The 22182-nt window shown below is 39.3% G+C and overlaps 1 protein-coding gene across 1 annotated transcript; it reads left to right on the forward strand.

Annotated features, from left to right (window-relative positions):
- The first annotated feature begins 204 nt into the window (after positions 1 to 204).
- On the forward strand, positions 205 to 20993 carry dcn (decorin). Its single transcript, XM_053313934.1, has 8 exons — positions 205 to 361; positions 8262 to 8494; positions 13296 to 13408; positions 14369 to 14582; positions 15953 to 16066; positions 16495 to 16588; positions 18505 to 18643; positions 20051 to 20993. Exons 2-8 carry the CDS (start codon positions 8281 to 8283, stop codon positions 20249 to 20251), a joined length of 1089 nt encoding a protein of 362 aa, XP_053169909.1. The 5' UTR covers positions 205 to 361; positions 8262 to 8280; the 3' UTR covers positions 20252 to 20993.
- The last annotated feature ends 1189 nt before the right edge of the window (positions 20994 to 22182 follow it).

The following is a 22182-nucleotide window of genomic DNA, read 5'->3' on the forward strand; positions in this document are numbered from 1 at the left end:
CATTTCCAGCTGTTTATGGAGCGCGCAGCGAAAACGGGGGAAGTTCTCCACCAATTGTTTCGGTCCTGAGAGGAGCAAAGCGGTGGGACCCCTCCCTCTTTGTGTCTCTCTCTCCTCTGACTCCTCTGTCTCTCTTCCTGTCTCGCCCTCTCTCTCTCTCTCTCTCTCTCTCTCTCTCCCTCTCTCTCCTCCCCTTGTTGTGACAGAGCACACCTGCTTGATCTTGGCTGCACGCGCTCCGAGTCCAATTACCCCATAGGCCCTCGCAGTCACTTCACAGTCTCATCCCCCCATTCGACTGGATTTTGGGAGTCAAGCTCGTCTACTTCAATTCTCTTTGCCTTGTCTCTACTGAGAACAGGTAGGTTAATCCTTTAACTCTGGGAAAAAAGAAAAGTAGGATATCAATGGGTGATGTGGGGTTGGGTTAGGCTTCACATGGACTATTTTTTTAAGGAAATGGAGAATAGCTTTGTGAGGATACATTTGTTGTTGATGGATTGTTACTTTTTTGATCATTTAGTGCTTTTTTACAACTGGAACCATGAAAAAACATTACTTCTGATTTAAAAGGTCATATTATTTGCTGATGATGTTATTTCATAAACATGAGATGACTACATGTTTTCTTGCAGTTACCTTTGTGCATATGTGTCTTTTTAAGCATGCATCATTTTCTTCTTTATACAATATGTTGCTCCTATTGTACTTCTGTGCAGCCTTGGTGTGTGTTGTGTATATTCCAAATATGTTGCCAGATCTTGTTCCCACAGCACTCTTGGCTTTGTGATGAGGGACCTTAATCATTTCCAGTCCAATCTGCATGCAGCTCAGAGAAAAGAGCAGCGGCTAGGGAAGGGGGTGTGGTAGTGCTGTTGATGCTGGTACCTCACTCCTCTGCCAAAAACTTATTCTTCTGGCCCATTGTTAATCTCTAAAGTATCCACCAATCTGGTGTTTTTCATAGCAGTTTACTTTTTTGGCTTGTAGTTTTTAATGTGAAGCTTTGTGTGGCAGTTCACCAAGTGAAGTGTTTTGACACGTGTTTGTTGACTGTTTGGATGTGACCCATATGGAACCCACTGCATACCTTAGTTATATCCATGACAGTCTTTGTTTTATACATTGCTAGTGAATTTGATTTCTTATGCTTACATAAAGACACTGGGTTGAGTGAAAAGAGGGCAGAACATTTTATTTGTACTTAAGTTTCTTCTGTTTTTCATCACTTGCAACATCAGTGGAAAAGATTTGGGTTTGTTGCATTAATTTGTTCCTTTTTTTTCTTTCTTTCTTTCTTTCTTACTTTCTTTCTTTCTTTCTTCTTTAGATTTCTTTCATTCTTTTTCTTTCTCTTTTTTTCTATCCCTGTGGAGTTTGGGCAGTCTTAAGCAATTGAAGGGGGAAAAAGCTGAAACAACAATCAGGATCTCTTGTGTTGATTCAGCCCATTTCTGTTTGTCAAGACCTTGATTAGAAACGTTGTCTCTGATGTGTCTCACACTTTCCATTTCAGCAGTTCATTTGGGAGTACACCCAGACCTTTTTAACCCCAATCTCTTATCTGTCTCCTCCATGGCCCTGTGCCTTCTCAATATGAACCTTCTCTGCCCAATGTGGCGTTTGCTGCTGTGTTTTCACAGGAGTAGAACAGGACCCAAATTGCTAGGGGCAACTTAAAGTGAGAGGCTTTGAAGAGGAGATGAAAAAAAGATGTACCTGGCAACGCACAGAGCCATTAATCCCGTAATGGTACAGCTTCCTCTATCAAAGAGAGGTCTGAAGGCTTCCCGGCAAGCCACCACACAACTCTCAGCTAACTCATTACATCCTTTTTTGCCAGCAGGGAAAAAACCTAATAAGGCTCAGCTGCACTGAATTGCATTGAGTGGACTGGGGTGAAACTGAACAAGGAAAACGACACAGAGGCAAACAAAATAGAATTGGGACTTAGAATAGAATAGAGACTAAAAGAAGCATAAACAGTAAACCAAAATACATTCAGAGCAATAAAAACTTCCAGAGTTCATAGTTTTGAGTTGAGCAGATGTTTAACATTTAGACCAGGAGTGAGTGAGCAGAAGGTTTGGAGGAGACAAGGCCCAGATTTGCACTTAGGGGCTGCATTTTTCCATCTGGACCTCAACTCTTTGGGTCAAAAAGAGCAAAAGAACAATGGAATTAAATGGACATCAGCCATGAAGGCTTTTTTTCCCCCTTTTGCTCACTTGAATACCAGAAAGTTCCACATGTCAGTCTTTCTGGCCAAAGTTTTAAGGGTCTGACAGTGAAAGAAAATACCATAGGCTGTGGGAGAGAAGCCGGGGAAGGGAAGGAAAGAGTACAAAATGGGAGGAGATGGAAAGAGAAGAAAGGGAGAGAAGGTTGGGCAGTTCGTCCACGTCTGTGCAGCGCAGACTGTTGATAATGGGACTGAGGTTGATGGCAAGCTGACAGCTCTTCTCATGGAACAGCTGAAATGTGGTTTAACCACTTGCTGGCTTTGTCATGCTATGGCTCCAAACAACTAGCACACCCTAAATTGATCTCTCAATAATAGCTATAACTGACACTTTTTTCTTTATGCTTCATAAAAAATTGATATTGATTGTTGTGGTCAAAAGAAGCGTCTTGGGCATTCTTTAAGCCAAAAACCTCACTTGCAGACATACATGGGCTACTCTCCAGACAAGACTGATTTGGATTAACTCCTATTACAAGAACTGCTTGGATTTTTGAAATAGTTTGTTGGCTGTGTCTTTGCATATTTTCAGACAGACATGTTCCCACTCACAAAACCCCTGGACACATTTGAAATTTGTCGAAAATAATGACCACTGACTGTTCTGACCATTTCCAATTATTGATAATGCTTATGTTTCTGAGCATATATGTTTATGCAACCACGTGGGAGGGGAGTTCACATTCATTTAATGAAGGGTTAAAAGGGCCACACGTGTTTTAAATGTCCTGTGGCCTTGTAAATACCTTCCAGTGATTCATTGCTGACAGACGCTCTGCAGAGGCAGACGCAGGCCTGTGGAGAGTTAGAGGGGAGGGGGAGGTAGCGGACAGGGGAGGTGGAGGTTGGGATGGTAGTTGGTGTCTGCTATATACTGTTTCCATCATTGCAAGATGGTTGGATTTGCCAAAATCGAGACACGGTGTTCATGCTCCAATCTGTTTCTTTCATGCTTCAGAAGTTTGCGTGAAAGATCTGTGGTAATGGTTCCTCGGGTATCTCATTGATTTTCTCAGCTCAAGGTTTCAATGAAAGACAATGACAAAGAGGAGAAAGTGACAAAACAAAGGAGAGAAAATTATGCTACTCCCTCAAGTGAAATCTGCTTCCTTTCTGGGAATCATTAGTAATGCTGGGGCCAGACTCAGGGGGAAAAGTAGCGGGAGGGAGGAGAGAGAGATGAGATGAGACGAAAGACGAAGACAGGAGTATTGACAAGGATGCTGCCGCCACAGGAAATGTCAACCCCCCCCCCACCCCCACCCTTTTTTTTTTCTTGGTCAGACATGAAATGATAAATCACTGATTTTTGAAGACAAGGGAGAAGAATAGAGATAGTCCTGCACCATATAACACATGTCCTTTTCTGGGATGTGGTCAATAGTAAATCTTTTGAAAATACAAGCTGAACTTTCTCACAGCTGCTTGTGCTTTTTTCATTTCGATACATCTTTCCTACTGGCACCACACATGCATTTAAAGTACTTTCACAATCATGAACTGGAAGTTTTGAACCACCCCTTTCACCACAATGTGACCGTCACAAATCTACAAAGCACACGTTTATCTGATTTCCTGAGTGATGAAAGTTCGGAAACTCCTAATAAAAAGTCGAGACTCCTAATAAGTCCAAATACTGCTTTAAAAAAGACACCGTGAAGCCGAACATCACATTTTTAGAACTTTAGTTGCCTTTGTGCATCCAATTTTGCACATATTTTAGGGTTTACAAAGACTGAATGTCTTGTATTGTTTTTTAAAAGATCAGTAGGGAACCAGTTTGTGTACCAATTTTTTTACCCTGATTAGTGTCAGTCCACTTGCTGTGAATAAAGCCTGTCCCACTTTCATCTTGTAAGCTGGCATGGAGCCGTACCACAACGTGATACTGGCCATGTTCCCCAAATGAAATCTGAATTGATATATCATGAAAGAAACCATTGGGAGACTGGTTTAATGCAATTACTGTATGTGTTATGTATAAAATATTCAAGTTATTAAGATGTTTGATTTGTACTGTAACTGTTAGACTCAACAAGTGGTAACATCCAGACAATACATCCCATTTTGAAAGCAATGCTATCTGTAGTTTCTAAGCTGGTCATGGTCTGTCTGTAAAAATGATCAAAAGCAAACAATACTTCACTGCAAAAATATATCAAAGTTTCATGTCGTCAATAATTCATCAGTTTGAAGAAATTATCGTACAGTATTAAGCTGCAGGGCACAAAATCAGGACCTTTTGTATCATCTGGGTTGGATTTCCATCTTGATTGTTATCGTTACTGTTCCTCTGTGAAAGCGAAATTGATAAGGGGAATTGGCTTTATCTCACAACAGACAGCTGCATCTCCTTTGAGGGTACTGGAAAAGCTGATACTGGCAAGATGTAGAGTTTGCATGGTCAAGTCATGTCCCAGCATGCTGTGTTGGCAGCCCTCTGGGTGTAGCACACACATGTGTGTGTTGTTTGAGAAGCTTGTGTCATGTGTTCAGTAGATTCTTCAGGTGCGTGTATAGAGGTGGGGGCATCGTCTGAGAGCAGGCCATCCTGCAGGGCCTGTGGACACATCTGAGCAGACTGGTAATGAAAACCAGACGCCTGGGGCACAGCAGGCTGTCTCATGCATCGTCCACATAGGTTCATCCCAGCTGGAAAAGCTGAAGCCTTCAATTTGAAGTGATTTTTTTCTTAGAGAAGATTGAAATTTAGTTTAATTCCATATGTTTTGTTTGAAATTTAGAGTGATGTTCATGCTAACAAACCTCGAAAAACCACATATCCATTATATCTCCACTTTCATGTTGATACAGCAATACAGTTTCCACAATGTACAACATTTTATCCCCAAATCCCTGAACTACATAATATTACTTACAGTTTATTCTGCAGCTGTGGTTACAAATTGTAAGTTAATGTCCCAAAACAATAAAGCCCCTGAAAATCTCTTTTATTCCCTTTTCCTGGTTTTATTTTAAATTCTTGCTTTATTCTCATCAACAACTCCTGGGCCTGATTATGTGTCACAAATTAGCAGTAATGCTGAAGGCCATTAAAAGCGCATGCAGCTTACTTTGAGATTGCTCTGTCTTCTTATTGTCTGTCTGGCTCAGACTAAAACTACTGAAAACTTTATGATCAAAGGTTGATGGATTAATGGCAGGACACATGGAGGGACGTCTGAAACCCTACACGAGGGCACATGTCCATGTGTATCTGTTTATGTGCTTGTGGCCATGGGTCAAAGCAGGGAGATATGGTTCAGTAATGAGTGGTGAAACCTTTGTTATTTCATGAGCATCACTGATCCTTTAACCAGAAATGGTCTACTGGCTTTGTAGATAATTCTGAACGTTTCAGCCTGCAAGATCTGCCAGATGTATGAAGTTCACAGCATCTGAACCTCTATAGAAAGCTTGATAAACTTACTTTCAAATCCTTTCCAGCATTGGCAATTAATGAATGATACTACAAGACAAGCCCATCATATCTGGCATCTAGGCAGGTTAAAACAACCATCAAAGGCATCTACACACAATATTTGACCCAGGAGTGCTTTATATCCCTAAATCCAACGAGACGACATAATGCTTCTGCCAAATCTGCAGACATGGTTTTTGTTGGATTGAGCTTTCAACTACAGTGAGATAAGAAAGTCTGACACAGCCAAGATTACTCAGTCTGTAAAGAAGACTGGAACAACTTGTCCTCTGGATCTACTGTATGTTCAGGCTGGAGCTCTTTGTTTTAACTCCTCCCACTACATGTTTCCAAGTGAGACGAAATGGCAAAAGTTCTGCATGGAAAACTGCATCTAGAGCTTAAACATTGTGTGACACACTTCCAGGCATTAAGTGCCGACTTATGAAATCATCCTTCTGAGAGTTTTCCAAGTTTTTCTGCTTCATAGCAACAGGACAAAAGAAAAAGAGAAACATTAAAAAGGCAGTAATATTCTATCCAACACAGGTCCCTTCTGAATGGAAGTGATTTCATACGTGGTCATACTGTAACCACTGGACTGAAACTGTACAGTGTGTCAAAGTGGTGGCTGTTTTGTGGAGTATAATTACTGCTTATGTTGAAAGTCACTCTGAGCCGACATCCCCATGACCCGACTTAACCTTAACCTGGATTTACACTACATCAGCACATCATCGCTTAAAATTGCTCTCGCTCTCATTCTCTCACACACTGCTGAAAACACAGTCATTATTGCATTTAAAATTATTTCATCATACACCTTTCAAAGATGCAAATGCACACTCAAATGACACAAGGAAAGCAAAGATACAGCACATATGCATCATACTTGCACAGAGAACCATATAAAAAAGGCCAGTATCACTATCAGCTCCAGCCAACTGACTGGTTTTGGGTCAGCTTCACCATCCTGGTCTCGATGTTCAGGTCAAGGTCTGCTGCAGACTGGCTGCTCCCAAATCATTTGTTAGCAACTGTGGCTCAAATCCGCCCTTCAATTATTGTGGCACCAAGAGAGAAGGAGCGACTCTTGGCTTTATGCATGACAAGCAGATTGCTAGGTCTTTAAGACTCTGCATACGTGTGTGTGTGTGTATGTGTAAAAGGTCAGAGAGTTTGCGTGGATGTCCGTACAGTTTTTTGAATTTCAGAGTATATGTGTGTGTGTGTGTGTGTGTGTGTCTGTCAGCAGGGTTGTGGTTGTGTTTAGAAGTAGGGCAGTGCACAATAAAGCAGGGTTCTCCCTGTTACTCTAACAGTAGATATGTGCTCCTTTGCTAGATTTTTAACATACACTGATGACACTTATGTACTTTAATGCAAACAAATCACTTCGATTCACTGCTGTAGAATAGAAAAAAATAGGTATGGTGGTATATAGTGGCAGCCATGTGTATTACTATAAAAGGTAATGTAGATTTTGCTTATGCAGCAGCCAGTGTTGCACCTTTCTCTGCTGCGAAAGCAAATTACATAGGCGCATACTTCCCATTTGTGCCTATGTAATTTGGCACATTTTGAAGGAATGTGCATTAAAGGAAAAGCTCTCTTAATGATGAAACAACATCAAAAGAGACACAGTTGAACCTATAGTATAGTCATTCCCAGCCAAGGGTACTTGTACCTCCAGGCAGTAATTCTGCAGTTGCCATGGGACAATTATAGGAGTAGATTATAAGAGTAGAAATTACAATTTGATTGAAGAATATATCCACAGAATCAGCTGTAGCATCTGAACACTACTTGTTGCAATTGAGTGTATGGAAACTAGCCAGCGAAAAAAGCTAAAGTTGATGAAAAGTTCAAATGGTGAATGAATAAATTGTGAAATAGCTTAAAGTAATGGATAAATTGTTATAATTTCCATTACTCCAAGTGGTATAAGTACAAATGCAAACTTTACCAAATAGATCTAAATATTATCAATTCAAATATTTTATACCTCAATGAGCCGTATGACAAAGTTGGGAGTCACTGTATTATATTGCATGGCCAGAATTAAAAGTTTCAGACCCACAAGTGCTTTAGGTCTTTTTTTGGTTTGTTCTTTAATCAGTAGGAACACAAACAGTATCTAACCTAAAGGCATACACCTTCTGACCAAGTATTATTGTGTATTTTTTTCTTTTGGCTTTCTCTAACCCCTGCTCTGTCACCCTTCACCTTCTGCTCAAAACTGACTAGTTAAATGTCTTATTTTACCAACCTCATTAAATTGTTATACCCACGTTCTTAACCTTCGTCCCCTTTGTCTTCCACCTCTCACCTTTACCCTTTGCCTGTCTGGACTTCAATCAATGTGTGTTGTTCTGTCTTTCTCACTCCATGTCCCTTTTTCAGACTTTGATTCACTGCCAAACCTCAAGTTGTTGTTTTTTTTCTTCGTTCTCTCTGCAAACTTTCTCTCTGGTTATTACATTTATAATCAGAAACAGATAGTTACACAGAGTATAGTCATTTCCAAACTAATCATAGACAGACTGTTTTGAAAGTCTATCCATCCAAACCTTTGATCTGTGTCCTCTTGTCCTCCAGGCTCCCTGCTAGCTGCACCATGAGGTCGGCCTGTCTCTCTCTGCTCCTGGTCACTGCCTGCTGGGCTCTGCCCTTCCGCCAGTCTGGCTTCCTAGACTTCATGATGGAGGATGAACCGGGATCGGCTTTACCTGACGAGACTGCAGAGGTAGATGTACATCGCATGCCTGATGGACCCAAGTGCCCCTTCCGATGCCAGTGCCATCTGCGTGTGATCCAATGCTCTGACCTTGGTAAGATAACACACCTCCCAGGTGCATTAAGAGTATCCAGAGTGATGACTCTGGATACTCCACAAGTGTATAATTGTGGATAATTAACAACTACTAAAAGGTGTGCTTCAGTGCTCTTGAATGAGACATGAAGGTCTTACTGTGCACTGAGGTAACCATCAGAAAAAAACACAAAACTGATCACACATACTGTGAGGAGCAGGAAGCTCTATGTCAGATTTGTGTGTGGGGCTCCTTTATGACTTTTTAGACTATTAATACATATAATTAAAGTTTTAACATGCAGCACAGACCCAGGAATGCAGGTATTTGCAGGTGGCAATCAAAGTATTATGGTAGTGGTATTTATAGTCTCAAGAACTGCTCACATACTTCTATCCATTTTTTTTTAAATTAATAGAAAATGTTTTTAATTATGTCAATATCCCTGAATTGCAGAGATGCTGTAAACTTGTACTATAGTAAACAGTATTCATGCACATTTTTTCTGGAGTATACTGTAGTTTTAGAGGGTATTTATTAGGACTCAAACATTGAGATCATCTTTGTCATCAGGACTGTATGGGTGTAATTAAATCCGATTTCAGTTACAGTGACCTACTAGTGCAAGCAACAACTGTTCTCATATGTTGATGCAAATGTTGCCACATCATGGTTGGTGCATTCACACCTGTTTCCCGTTGAGCTCAGCCCACTTCAAACCAGTGAGAAAATCACAAACAAAAGCACGAAGAGAAATAACCACAACTTTGGCACAATACCACTAAAATCTATCATTTATCTTGACTATCTATCTTATCTGTTTCCTTTATCACACCTAAATCCTGGCAGTACATTAAGCACATTTTACCTTGGTTTTAATCCTGTGTTAAGAAAAATAATGCTTCTTGTTCACAACCATTTTCTTCTTGCTTCTTCCATTTGCGGTCCTGGCCTGAATTCCACACAAATGAGCTCACTATGATGGATCAAATGCGGAGGTCAGAAGGGTGTCTGCTGTAGTTTTACTGTGCTGTGCTGAGTGGCATTTCTGGTGTTATGAGCAGAAAAAGTCACAGACTTTACAAGCTTTTGTCGTCTCCTCTTTCCACCCAAAACCACAGGGTCATAAGAAGGGTGTCTGATGTTACGTCAATGCACCGTCACTAATATAAAGGGCATCACACCAATGTTGATGCCTTACTTCCTGCCACAGTTACATTATCTGTCTGTCCTGAGAAAAAAAAATCAAGCATTTAAGATTAAAGGATTGCCTGGACTGAGGAAAAGTCCCGAAAACATCCCACGTTACCTCAAATGTTCCAAAACAAAATTGTTTTTCCATGTTAACTTTATGCACTCGAGGTTAAAAGACGACAATTACTTATCTGCCTTTTTACTTCAGCACAGTCACAACAATTTACTAAATTGCCATCTTAGCTGTTTGGAGCTTATCATCTGTGTTTGTCTAATCTGATATATAGCATATACAACAGCCTGAGTCATCTCACAATAGAAAAGTCCCTGGCCTCATTTATTCTTGTATATTAAATAAAAATGCTTTGCTACACAGTTGGATTTGATAGTTTTTTGGCTCTACTTTTGTTTGGAAAGGGAGGGTCATGAGCAGAGGAGTAACTGGGTGGATGACCGAAAAACTAGAGAGGAGTAGACAGCAAACCTAGCTAATAACCCTTTTCATTTTGAGATCTTACTTAAAGCAGAATGAATGAAGGACAAAAGATATGTTTTCAGCCCAATCAATGAGAGTGTGAAGAATAAGCAGAGCAAGCACACAGACAGGCAGACCCACACAGGCAGGTGGCTGAAGAGTCAGCGAGACAGGCAGGCAGTCAGAGAGACAGGCAGTTGGAGAGAGTGATGTTCAGGAAACGGCTGGTTCCATTACATCAGTGCTCGAGCCTGGACCCCAGTCAGCAGCAGCACTTTCCCCGGAGACACAGCTCCATGGCAGGATTCTTAACTCCTGCATCAGCACTGTTGGCCAGGAGCCTCCATCTGTTCCCCAGACCTGCTAGCATGCACGCAAACACACACTCAAACTAATGTGGAAATAAACATGTGTGTGTATATATATATATTCATATATATATATATATATATATATATATGGACACACACAAGTAGTAGCACACAAGTGCTCACCATCCTAAAGCATTTTTTTGCTTTTATAGATTTATCTTTGTGATTCTGCAGCTGGCAGGGTGACAGATAAAACTTTTAGGAGAGAAAATATATAGTAGGGTTCAAATGAGATGTGATTACATTTGCCAAACTTTGTTCAAACAGCGTTTTGCTGATAAATAGCCTGAAACAAGAGCCTTTTGTTCTTTCTTGGAAGTGTAAAATTTTACTTTCCCCAAATGGTGATCGGCATGATCTCTGATTTTAAAAATCATCTTTTTTATGCAGTGCACATAACATGTACCCACACTTGGGATCTGAATGACCTGGCAATTCCATGAGGATATCCATCCTTTTGATGATGCAGCCAAATAAACTTGTGTAACTTAGCCACAGTGCCAGACATGGAAAGGAAATTACATAAACACTGTCATTAATGCTTGGATGTGCTGAAAATGAGACCATTCCAGTCCAACGCAATCATACACTTGATATCCCAATCACTTTGCTTCAAAATGGAGTGATTAATAGTGACTATAATAGCAGGGGCGAGACTCAGAGTTCCATTTTTCATGTTCATTTCCTGCCAAGTGACGATCAGCAAGAAAGTGAGACGCTGACCGCAACATGACATTCAAATCATTTATACTAACCTGTCAGTTCATGTTATTGTTATTATTGCACCACCAGATTTGTATCACAGTGCTAATAATTTTGTTTCATATGAACCAGCATTTGTGCGTGATACTGATGAATTGTTGTGTCACAGCATTAAGATAATGTTCAGTGTACAAAAATACTTCCTTGTTGTAGTAAAACAAAGTAGTTTGAGCATATGGTTCAAATATTTGAGATTGAACAGTTCAGCAAGGCCTGGCATAGCTCAATACAACAAGGAAATAATTGCTTTTAAATGTTTAAATGGTCAAAAGACAAAAATCATATTAATCATGTTTAAAAATGCCCTTTGGGGTGGAAGTAAGGTGTTTTTTTAACTTACTTTGAGGGACTCTGCTATATGATAAGCAGTTCATTTGATTTTTTCATCCACTTTATATATTCACTCTACTGCTTGAGACATTTCGTAAGTTATGTTTCTCACAAGAGTACTTAATTTACTGTAAATTGTAATGAAGAGCATCTTCTAAAAGCAGGAAATGGAACAAATAGGGTGCATGAGGGCACAAGTCAGGGGGAAATTTAATTTTAAGCTGTCTTTAAAATAAACTCTCTGTTATTCTGCACAGATCTGTAAAAACAAAACTAATACATTTAGCCTCCTTGACTTTACAGTGTTACTGCTCACAGTAACACACAGTTTACAATGGCTAGGATATCTGTGAAGACACCAAATGTAATATTGCACTTCCACACAGTTTATAACACTCTCATTAAAAAAGGGGAAAACAGTGGTGCAAACCAAAGCAGCTGAGACTGAGTTATCCTCGGTTTAGGGGTTAACAATACATTGAAAAAAGAGTATGTGTATGTGTGTGTGTGTGTGAGTTTAGACGTATACAGTGTGGAGCTGTAATGACAGACGTGACCACAAACAGCTGTGAGGGTTTGTGGGACATCCACTGTCGAGTTGGAAAGGCTGACAGAAAAGCAAACCTCACTGGAAGTAATGTTTAGATGAGCTGAACAGAAGTAGTCACAAGCTTTTAAGACAAAATGTGTCCAGACGTCCATATGCAGAGATCAGGAGATAGAGTTGTAAGCTCCTTTGTTAAACAGTTTATTCTATGACTCTTCCTCTGAAATGTAAACTACCCATTGTGAATCTCAGCGTATTTTTTTGTGTTACCACAGATGCGTAAGAGCAAACACAATTAACGAACGGCTGTCTTTGCTCATTTCTTCAAAACAGTCCATTCCACAGTCCACACCTTTTACTACAGATGCCATTTTGTGTGTCATAATGTGCCATGCTGAAGTCCAAGCAAAACGATCTTAGCGTGAGCTCAGTGTCCAGGTATGCAGCCGCTTACTTACTCCAAAGGAAATTTGTTTTAAGGTCCATTTCCACCATATGTGCCTTGGAGCACATCAAATAGTTATTTGGTCCCTTTGGAATGTCACCATAAAACCCATTCTGCTCCTATCATTGAGATTTTATGTGGCATGCTACGTTGACAAAGCAGGCTGTTTTTTCGGAGTGTCACTGCTGTTAACTTGGTTACTATTTCCTGCGCCTCCAGGTTTGATTCGCTTCATTTTATAACAGTTTTTAGCAATTTTAAGCTTGTGTAAATGAGGGGTTCTCTATAACACTGAATATTCTTGACTAAATAAATAACAGCAACAATTTCCACTGTGAGAAGAGCAAGAAAAAATCTCTATCTCTCAATCACAAAAAGTAAACTTTAACATAGAGTAGACCTGACTAATATGGCTACATGGTCTAAGATTAGTTTAAATTGACAACTTAATTGATAGAAAATGACAAAGATTTTAACCATGCTCATGGAGAACAGTAAGAAAACACATTTACACACAGTAAGAAAACCATAATCCTAATCCTAACTCTAACCCTAAACACACAAGGCTGTCACCAGCTCACCTCAAACTCAGTTTTCCATCATCCATCAGTTTGATAGATTTGTTACATTCATAAACTGCTAATCCTCACACAGTACTTCTAATAACATAATGTCTCATGATAATCTTCCATCAGGTCTGAAGTCTGTTCCTGGGGACATCCCTGCTGACACCACCCTGCTGGACCTGCAGAACAACAAGATCACTGAGATCAAGGAGAATGACTTCAAGAACCTTAAAGGGCTTCATGTAAGAGACCTTTTTCACGTCTCTGGAGATTCATGTCTGTTTACTGCGCATTATTCCTAATGTTATGTATTGTGTGTTCTTCTGTAACCATCACACTTACTATAGTACAACCCTCTTTCAATATCCACATTGGGAAATATATTGTATTAAACTAATTTTCTTAGATTTTATTGCATGGTCAGCACAGTTGCATCAAGAGGAAAATGCTCCAGCAAGCTGGCTCGGAAGGACTTATACCAATTTTTAACAACCTGCAATTTGGAATATTGACTCCACTACACTCCCCACCCTAACTCTTTCTTCCACTTCCTCAGTTTAGCCACCAATAACACACCGCCACTCCCCCACTCACCAGGTGCATGGAAACTATTCACCCGTAGGCCTTACAGCCTCACGCCTCTGAACTGCTTCAGCTTTTTTGCTTGCAGTAAATACTTTTGTTTGACAACCAGAGCTGTTTCCACTGTAATGTAACGGGCCTCTCAAGGGGAATAGACCACATACCTCAAGTTGCCTTATGTCTGCTTACATGAGAGTAAAACAGCGGGACAAAGATTCCTATGAAAATGCATTGGTAGTATCTCCTGAGTGGACTTGACCTTGGCCCACCATCTTGACAGGGCATGCACTGGGTTGGAGTGACAAATGAACAGCTGCTGAGCTAAAAATGTCTTGTTTTTGTAGAAAGAACAAGATATTTACTATCCCATGGTGCATTGTAGAGCTGAAAAATTCTGAATGGAAAAAGGAAACCTAAATGTTAACTTTCATATAAAGTTGAAATTCCATAATAAAAAAAACTTTAAACAGTGATGTAAGTTTAAACAAGCACAGACTGGATTAAACTGGATATATTTTTGAAACAAACAGTGTTGTTGTAGTGGAGTTCAGAAACTATACATCATAAAGAAGAGCTAGTTCATTGCTTGTATCTCATCTTCCCGCCATTTTTCCATATAGGCTCTGATCCTGGTAAACAACAAAATCACCATCATCCACGCCAAGGCCCTCACCCCTCTGACCAAGCTGCAGCGTCTCTACCTGTCTAAGAACATGCTAAAAGAAATGCCAGCCAACATGCCCAAGAGCCTGCAGGAGCTGCGCATCCACGAGAACGAGATCACCAAGATCAAGAAGGCCTCCTTCCAGGGCATGATTCATGTCATTGTCATGGGTATGAAAATATAAACGCCTTCTAAATAATTCAGAGTACAGATATTTTTTTTGGATAGCACATGCACTTTGAAGAGGTGTGACACTGGGCAGCACATATCTTCCAGCAGTGAGTTGCGCCTTCAGAGGTTTGTCAGTGAGCTCATGGATGGCTGCAGTTCAGCAGCTGAGATGAAACCAACTGCATCCAATATTACCTCAGATTATGCTGACGTTTGATAAAATCATGACAAGGTTCGATAACGTTCATCACTTTGGCACATCTGTGAAACTTTTCATTTACACCGTGGCACTTTTTCCATGCAAAACACTGATTTCTCTGAAGATGCAACCTGCTGTTAAAAACTAGGTCAAACAAAGCCAAGATTTTTTTTCTAGGTGAGAAAAATGATATGTGTTGAATGAGGTCACAAATGAAACTACATATACAGCACTGCATTTCTACCTTTGCACTTTCAAGGAAAGAACTATTGTAATGCTGACACAAAGTCTTTGTTTAATGTTAATCAAAGTGCTACATAAATAAAAGATAATTTACTGAAATGTAGACTTATTACTCTTACATCACCAACATAGATTCATTAGTGCTTAAAACCTCCCACAGCAAATAAAAAGACCCACTCAAAGAGTTTTTAAGAAAAAGAGTTTGAAAGTACTCAACCTGCCTCGGGAACTGTAACCGGCTGTGACCTTTACGGTTAACTATGTAAACATTAATTTTATTTATTGTTCAAGTAGGTACTTGTGTGGGAATGGTAAATTGGATTGATTTTTATTTGGAAACAAAGAAACCAGAAGGAAAGTTCATGTCATTTTACTGTTTACTGAGACAAGATTTACACGACACAGTTTGGTAGTGATTAGGAAGGCTGCTACAGACTGCTACACTGTGCTAGCCTGTTAACGCACATCATTATACAACGTGTTTTATTTATTTCCCACAAAATAATCACAGATTATTTGTCCTTTATCCTCCTTCCCCTTTTTTAGTTCTTCTTCTCACTTGATAATTTATCTCTGACTTAATTTCTTGTTTCACAACTTAAAATGTCATTCTGCCAATGGTCAACTAAAGTTCAAAGTATGCAATCAGTTAGTTAAAATGTGATGATATGAGAATAATGATCCCACCGTGATGAATCACAGAATCTGGCGTGGAGAAAGGCTTGCATTGCAAACACAAGCTATCCTCTTGCCCAAGACTCTGTTTACTCATGACTCAGCCCTCTCTTCCTGTAATACACCAGGAGAGGACTTAACTTCATAAATGTGATCCATGACAGCTGTTTTCTCTTTCCTTCTCTCTTTCTTCTCTTTCCTCTTTCTGTGGTCGAAACCTTCTCTTCATTAATTTTTTTTTTCTTTTTTCAGAGCTCGGGTCTAACCCTCTGAAGAACGCAGGAATCGACGCCGATGCTTTTGCTGACCTGAAACGAGTCTCTTACATTCGCATTGCAGATACTAACATCACAGAGATCCCTAAAGGTACAACACTGATATCTATTTCCACAAATAATTGCTAAATGAAAGGATTTGGCTTAATCCAACTCTTATCCAGACAAGCTAAGCCAAAACAACCATCTTCTAGAAGGATGCTTGGATGTAAGCAAACAATGGGTTCAATGTGAAAAAACACAAAAATTGTGCTACATAGTAATTTAAACCAGCCTATTTCAGGGTGGGAACATGATGTATTTAGTAAAATGATATATGTAATGAGGATTTAATAGACTTGGACAAAGCCACTCCTTGATAACTAATCTGCACATTTGTACTGAAATCTAACAATGCAAATTGCTACAACTATCAGTGTTATTGTCAGTTTCATTCTGTCATGTAAGCTTAGAGCTTGCATTGTTGTTGCCATCACTTTGTTTGTTCTGTGTGGTAATCCTTGTCCCATGTGTTGCCAGGTCTGCCCAGCTCTCTCTCCGAGCTCCACCTGGATAGTAACAAGATCACCAAGATTACAGCTGCTAGCCTCAAAGGCCTGAAGAACCTGGCCAAGTAATGCCAATTATGATTCTCTGTTTTCAACATGAATTCATAATTCCCTTTTCATTTTTATTTTACTTTGAGTGAGGTCATTACAGGTTAATTGTGCATTGAATTTATCCTCATTTAAGAGCCATGTCTCCTGGTGACATATACTGTGATTAATTCTTGTTTCACTTCTGTTATACAGCCATTCAGATGTTTATCTTTACCATACTTGACTGAGTAATGTCATTTACTCAGCTATGTCAATCTCGGGTTTGCCAACTTTTGCTAACATTAGCCACCATAAGCTACTGGTCATACCTGACCAAGTAAGGTTGTAGCAGAGAAACGCCTGTACTGAATTAAATTTAGCAAAGTGCATTTTATTGCTCATGAATTCGGATTTTTGTTTGTATGAGGAAGGTGTTTTTTTCATGTTTCAGAATTTACAGTTTCATTTAAAAAAGAAAGAAAACACCCCATTGGGCACAAAAGAAGGTCCAATATTTCTTATTCAGTTTCTCTTCTATGTTTTTCATGCTGTTTCATGTTTTCTCTGGTTTGCGAATAGCCCAGCCTGTCCTCAAAAGAAAAATGACAGTATGGGCCAAAATTTAAACCGGCAAGAATTATCTATAGTTACGTTTGAGTGACAGACGCCATCTAGTGGTTGTAGTAATTATGACGTGGAGAAGTGACACAGTTCAGATGGTGTCAATAAAAAGTGAATAGTTTCCATAATCATAGGCAGCAGAGTGGGTGGACAGCTAGACAGCTAGACAGCTAGACAGCTAGAGAGACAGACAGACAGACAGACAGACAGACAGACAGACAGACAGATAGATAGACAGATAGATAGATAGATAGATAGATAGATAGATAGATAGATAGATAGATAGATAGATAGATAGATAGAAGTGGAATTAGCTGTAGATGACCACTGTTTGCTTCCAGTTTCCAACCATGAGTTGGGACAGTTTTTTAAAAGACATAACCACAATTGTTGTGGCATTTGCTGTTGCCAAGACATCAAAGGTTACCTAACTTTAAGGAAGTAGTAACTTTACCCACACCAAATTTCAAGTGACCATTTTAACCCAAGCCATGATTTTTCCCAAACCTTAACAAAGTACTTTTTGTACCCAAACTTAACCAGACATTAAGCAAAGCGTTCTCACCCCATAAAACATCATTACATTCTAACAGTGATTTGAATGTTTTGGAAAGCACCAAAAGAGGCAGCATTTTAGAAAATGCTCCTGGGCGTGCAGGTGGTCGAGTGGTTAGAGCGCATGTTCAAATCCCAGTCGGAGGTCCTTTGCTGCATGTCACACCCCCCCGCTCTCTCCCATGTTTCCTGTCTGTCTACTGCTAAATAAAGGAGTCTATGCCAGACAAAATCTTTAAAAAAAGAAAAGAAAGTGCTCCTATGGTTCGTCAATTTATGTGGTCGTTTAATTATGAGGATGTGTTAGGGTAGTTTCACCTTCAGCCATTTGTTAAGAAAAAAACAAAAAACCTAGAGAAACCTAGAAAGACCTAAGCAGTATTTTTTGGATAATCAAAATAGCTGGTTTGCTCATAAAATTTGAATACACTGTGTTTATAAGATCACTGCCTAGATCTTGCCAAAGATGGCATACCGCACTAGAACAAAGAGGGCTTTGATGCAATGCAAGTAGAGTGTGTTAGGATGGATTTATTTTCCATTTTCTCATAATTAAGTAATAGACTGGGAAAGTAATGACCTCCAAGACAGATGCAGAGTCTTTTTTCCATATCCTAATTTCCTCAACTCTTTCTGTTTCATTAGGTAATAAAACCAAGAGCAGGAGATAAACATTGATGTCACTAAGTTAATTTCACTACTAATGCAATTTGTGCGTTTCTTGCTCTTGCATGTTTCCAAGTCTCATCAACTTTCTGATGTTTTTCCCCCACAGGCTGGGTTTGAGCTACAATGAGATCGGCTCTGTGGAAAATGGCACACTGGCTAATGTCCCCCACCTGCGAGAACTGCACCTTGACAATAACGCTCTGACCAGCGTTCCTCCTGGCCTGTCCGACCATAAGTACATCCAGGTACACTTAGATTTCTTAAACAAATATAATTACAGTGCTTACGGGTTTGAATGCAAAACATTATCACAGGAAGATTGTTATTAGAACCATTTAGTTCCTGCAAATTAACCATGCTTGTGCATTATAGTTTGTTACATATTTTCTTACTGTGTGCTCATTTTCTCTACTCTAAACAATGCTGGAAAAGTTTATTTTGTTTCATTTTTGCATTTGATTGTTTAGGTTCACACTACCCAATTACAAGTGAACCAAGGCTTCTAAAACAAAAGTCACATGGATTCATTTAGTTTGTTTATTGAGTAGAGAGGTGGTAGCCTGACAAACTATAATGTTACAGGTTTTGGCGGCAGGGGGGAGTCTAAACAGACCTAATTCCAGGCCCTATAATTTTTGCTTAGCTTCAGTTCATTTTATTAGGTTTCTCAAGCCTAACTACTGCCTCAGTCCCATCCTTATATAACCTTGTATTTCAGAGTTTTTCCTGTCATTGATTGGGATTATATATTCACTCCAAATTAACCACTGCACACATCACCCATAATACCTCAGAAACATACTTTTTCAGACATTTTAGTGCAGTTAGTTTGTGAACCCAGTAGCTGTAATGGCTTTGATCTCAGCAGCTATAATAAAAACAAGTCAGAAATTGAAGAAAAGCTTTCTAAATCATTGTGAACAGTTTATACTAAGCTGAAAAACTGGGGCACACCAGAAATACTGACAGGATGTAGCAAAACAAAAGGGATTAAAATATGAATTGGGCTTATCTTTAACATAACGGACAGTTTCAAATTTAGGGTGTTTTATATGGAAACTGATGCATTAAAAACTTAAAAAATGAATCCTAACCTCATGAGGATAACAGTAGAAGGTCTAGGCTTCAACGTGGTTCAGCTGAAAACAGGTGGTCAGTAAGATTTTTATTTTAGGAACTGCATAATCAAAGAGACGTAATAAGTTGCTTAGTTTTTATGATCTTTTTTATCTGGTTTTGTTCTTTGTCTCCTCAATATTGCATGTTTCATTGTATATGGTGGCAATTGTGATTCATTGTGACATTTCTGCGTGTATAGTTTGAGTGTTATTTTGAACTGGTGGCTTTGCAATCTGTAATTAGCATTACAGAAAGTTTGTTATACTTCTCTTCTTTTGTTTTTATTTTTGCCACTATGTATGCTCATCTCTTTTGTTTAGACATCTAAGCAATGCTTGTTCATAGCAGCAGGAAACCATCTTCCTTTTGTTTTCAGTAAAACATCCTGTGTAGAAAAAAATCTATTTGGCTTTCCGGAGTTCATTTGATGACTTATTATTATCTTTTTTATCTTCTGTATTTTGGAAAGACTAAATTATTGCCCAGTCCCACTCAGTGACCAAACGTTGTCATTATTTAAATCCCTTCTCTAGGTGGTCTACCTCCATTCCAACAAGATTGCTGCTGTGGGAACAGGAGACTTCTGTCCTCCTGGCTTCAACACCAAGAAGGCCATGTACTCTGGCATCAGCCTGTTCAGCAACCCTGTGCCTTACTGGGAAGTTCAGCCTATCACCTTCCGCTGCGTCCATGACCGCTCCGCCATCCAGCTTGGCAACTACAGGAAGAAGTAGAGCAATCCCAGGGCCTCCACAAGGAAGTGTGTGTTTGTAAATGAGTGTGTGAAAGTTTTGTAAGTGTGCGTGTTTGACCACAGTCCCCTCAACACTGACCCCTCCATCACTGCCTCCCCATACAAGACGATGTCATTAATCCACACACTCATTTCAAAACTTCAGTGGACATGGACCTCATACACAACATATCATTTTCAAGAACAGCATTATTTAGCTTCAAGGTTGGCGCAAGACTAGTACCCACAGCTTACGCCAAAAAACCAGTATACTATGGTGATGCTTTCACTCACAGCACATCAGTCATCCAGTTAAGCCAGCATTAACATTGCAAATATGTTGTACCATTCATACTGTAACATATTATTGTGCATAATATGTGAAACTCCTTCAGTGGACAAAATGAAATTCAGAGTTGGACCCCAACCAAAAAGATTTGAAATCTCACTCAGTGGAAAATGTTAATAAATCCCAGTTTGATTGACTTTTTTGACCATTAGCCATTTTATGAATAATGTGGAAGCTGGCCTGTAGAGCAGGCAGCAAGGGGTATAACTTGTGTTTTACAGTACCTTTAACAACTGGTATACTAGAATGTACTAGATATTACCTGTGTAATAGGAATAGCATTCAGAGTGTAACATTACCATGCTGCACTCCTTGATAGAACTCCGAGTTTCTATTTGTATTGTACTCAATTCAAGTAGAGATAAAAGCAACCGTGAATTCTATCACATTGTGATTTCTTGTGCTTGCTTCAGTGTTGATTTAGTTCTGGGTGTATTTTTGTTTTGTCTTTTTTTTGTTTTTTACAATTCTCTTCATCACATTCCATCCCCTGTTCCTGTCTTACTATATGTTGTTCCATTAAAAAAGAAAGAAAAAAAGCAAGGTGAAAATAGCTTCTAAAAATGTAGAATAAACCATATATGTTTTAAACAGAAGCCATTCCCAAAGATTTATATGCATGCTCGTATTTTTTCTTTCCAACGTGAACCTGGTGCTTTCTTGAATCTCTTGTTAACGCTTGTATGTGTTTCTTTCGTTGTTTCCTTGCTCTTTATTTCTTTTTTTTTAAGAGTCAAAACAAATTTGAGGGTGTATGTGGACCGGCATGCCCATTGCACCCATGTTGGTGTGAATGTTGTATGTATAGACGCTGTATATAAATGCTGTATAAAAACCTCTCATTGCTTAAAGGCACAAGCACTTACCATAGCTCAGACTTAATATATCAGCAACAAAGGTGTTCCTCTTTTTTCCGGAGCAGGGGCTCCAGCTAAGGTGTCCTGAACAAAATAAAGATACTAATGGAAAAAGTAGCAGTTTTTGTAATGACCAAAACGTGCATTATTATTAGTGGTGTGAGTGGAGATTTGTGCTCCCAGTCACTGGATGGCGCTGCAAGAACTACAGCACAATTGCAAATGCTTCCTGGTGAACAAGGTCAAGAGGAGGCACAGGTAGGATCTACTGAGAAACTGGTGAGAAACTTTTACCAATATGTACATGCAGAAAATGCAAACACATAAGGTGGAAGTGCTTCAACTAAAAAGATACATTCATTTTTAAGCCTTTAAAATGTGCAATAAGGATTATTTGCTTTAGATTTCCAAATGTTTAGAACCCAACAAAATCCATAGAGTAGATTTCTTAGCACATTTCTGTAAAATGAGAGCTTCTGATGGATGTTTCATAAGAGCTCTGCCCAGCTGGTGACTACATTTTTAGATAAAACAAAACCACTTAAAAAGAACTCTGTCTTTAAACATATTTAAGCCTCATCAATCATCAATGATTCTTTCTTTTATCAGAAATTTTATCTGGTTTCTATGAACAAAGTGTTGAGTTTCTTCATCTGGTAACAATAAGTTACATTACAGATGTTACAACACACCATCGAGACTGTACTTCTGTCGAATAGTTGGATT

Source organism: Scomber japonicus, chromosome 23 (assembly GCF_027409825.1).
Source record: "Scomber japonicus isolate fScoJap1 chromosome 23, fScoJap1.pri, whole genome shotgun sequence".
Lineage (NCBI taxonomy): Eukaryota > Metazoa > Chordata > Actinopteri > Scombriformes > Scombridae > Scomber > Scomber japonicus.

Excerpts from the sequence above, each read along its gene's own strand:
- dcn (XM_053313934.1), top strand. The coding sequence starts at position 8,281 with ATGAGGTCGGCCTGTCTCTCTCTGCTCCTGGTCACTGCCTGCTGGGCT. Across the intron at positions 14,583-15,952 it reads GATTCATGTCATTGTCATGG|AGCTCGGGTCTAACCCTCTG; the intron begins GTATGAAAATAT and ends TTCTTTTTTCAG. Across the intron at positions 18,644-20,050 it reads CCGACCATAAGTACATCCAG|GTGGTCTACCTCCATTCCAA; the intron begins GTACACTTAGAT and ends TCCCTTCTCTAG.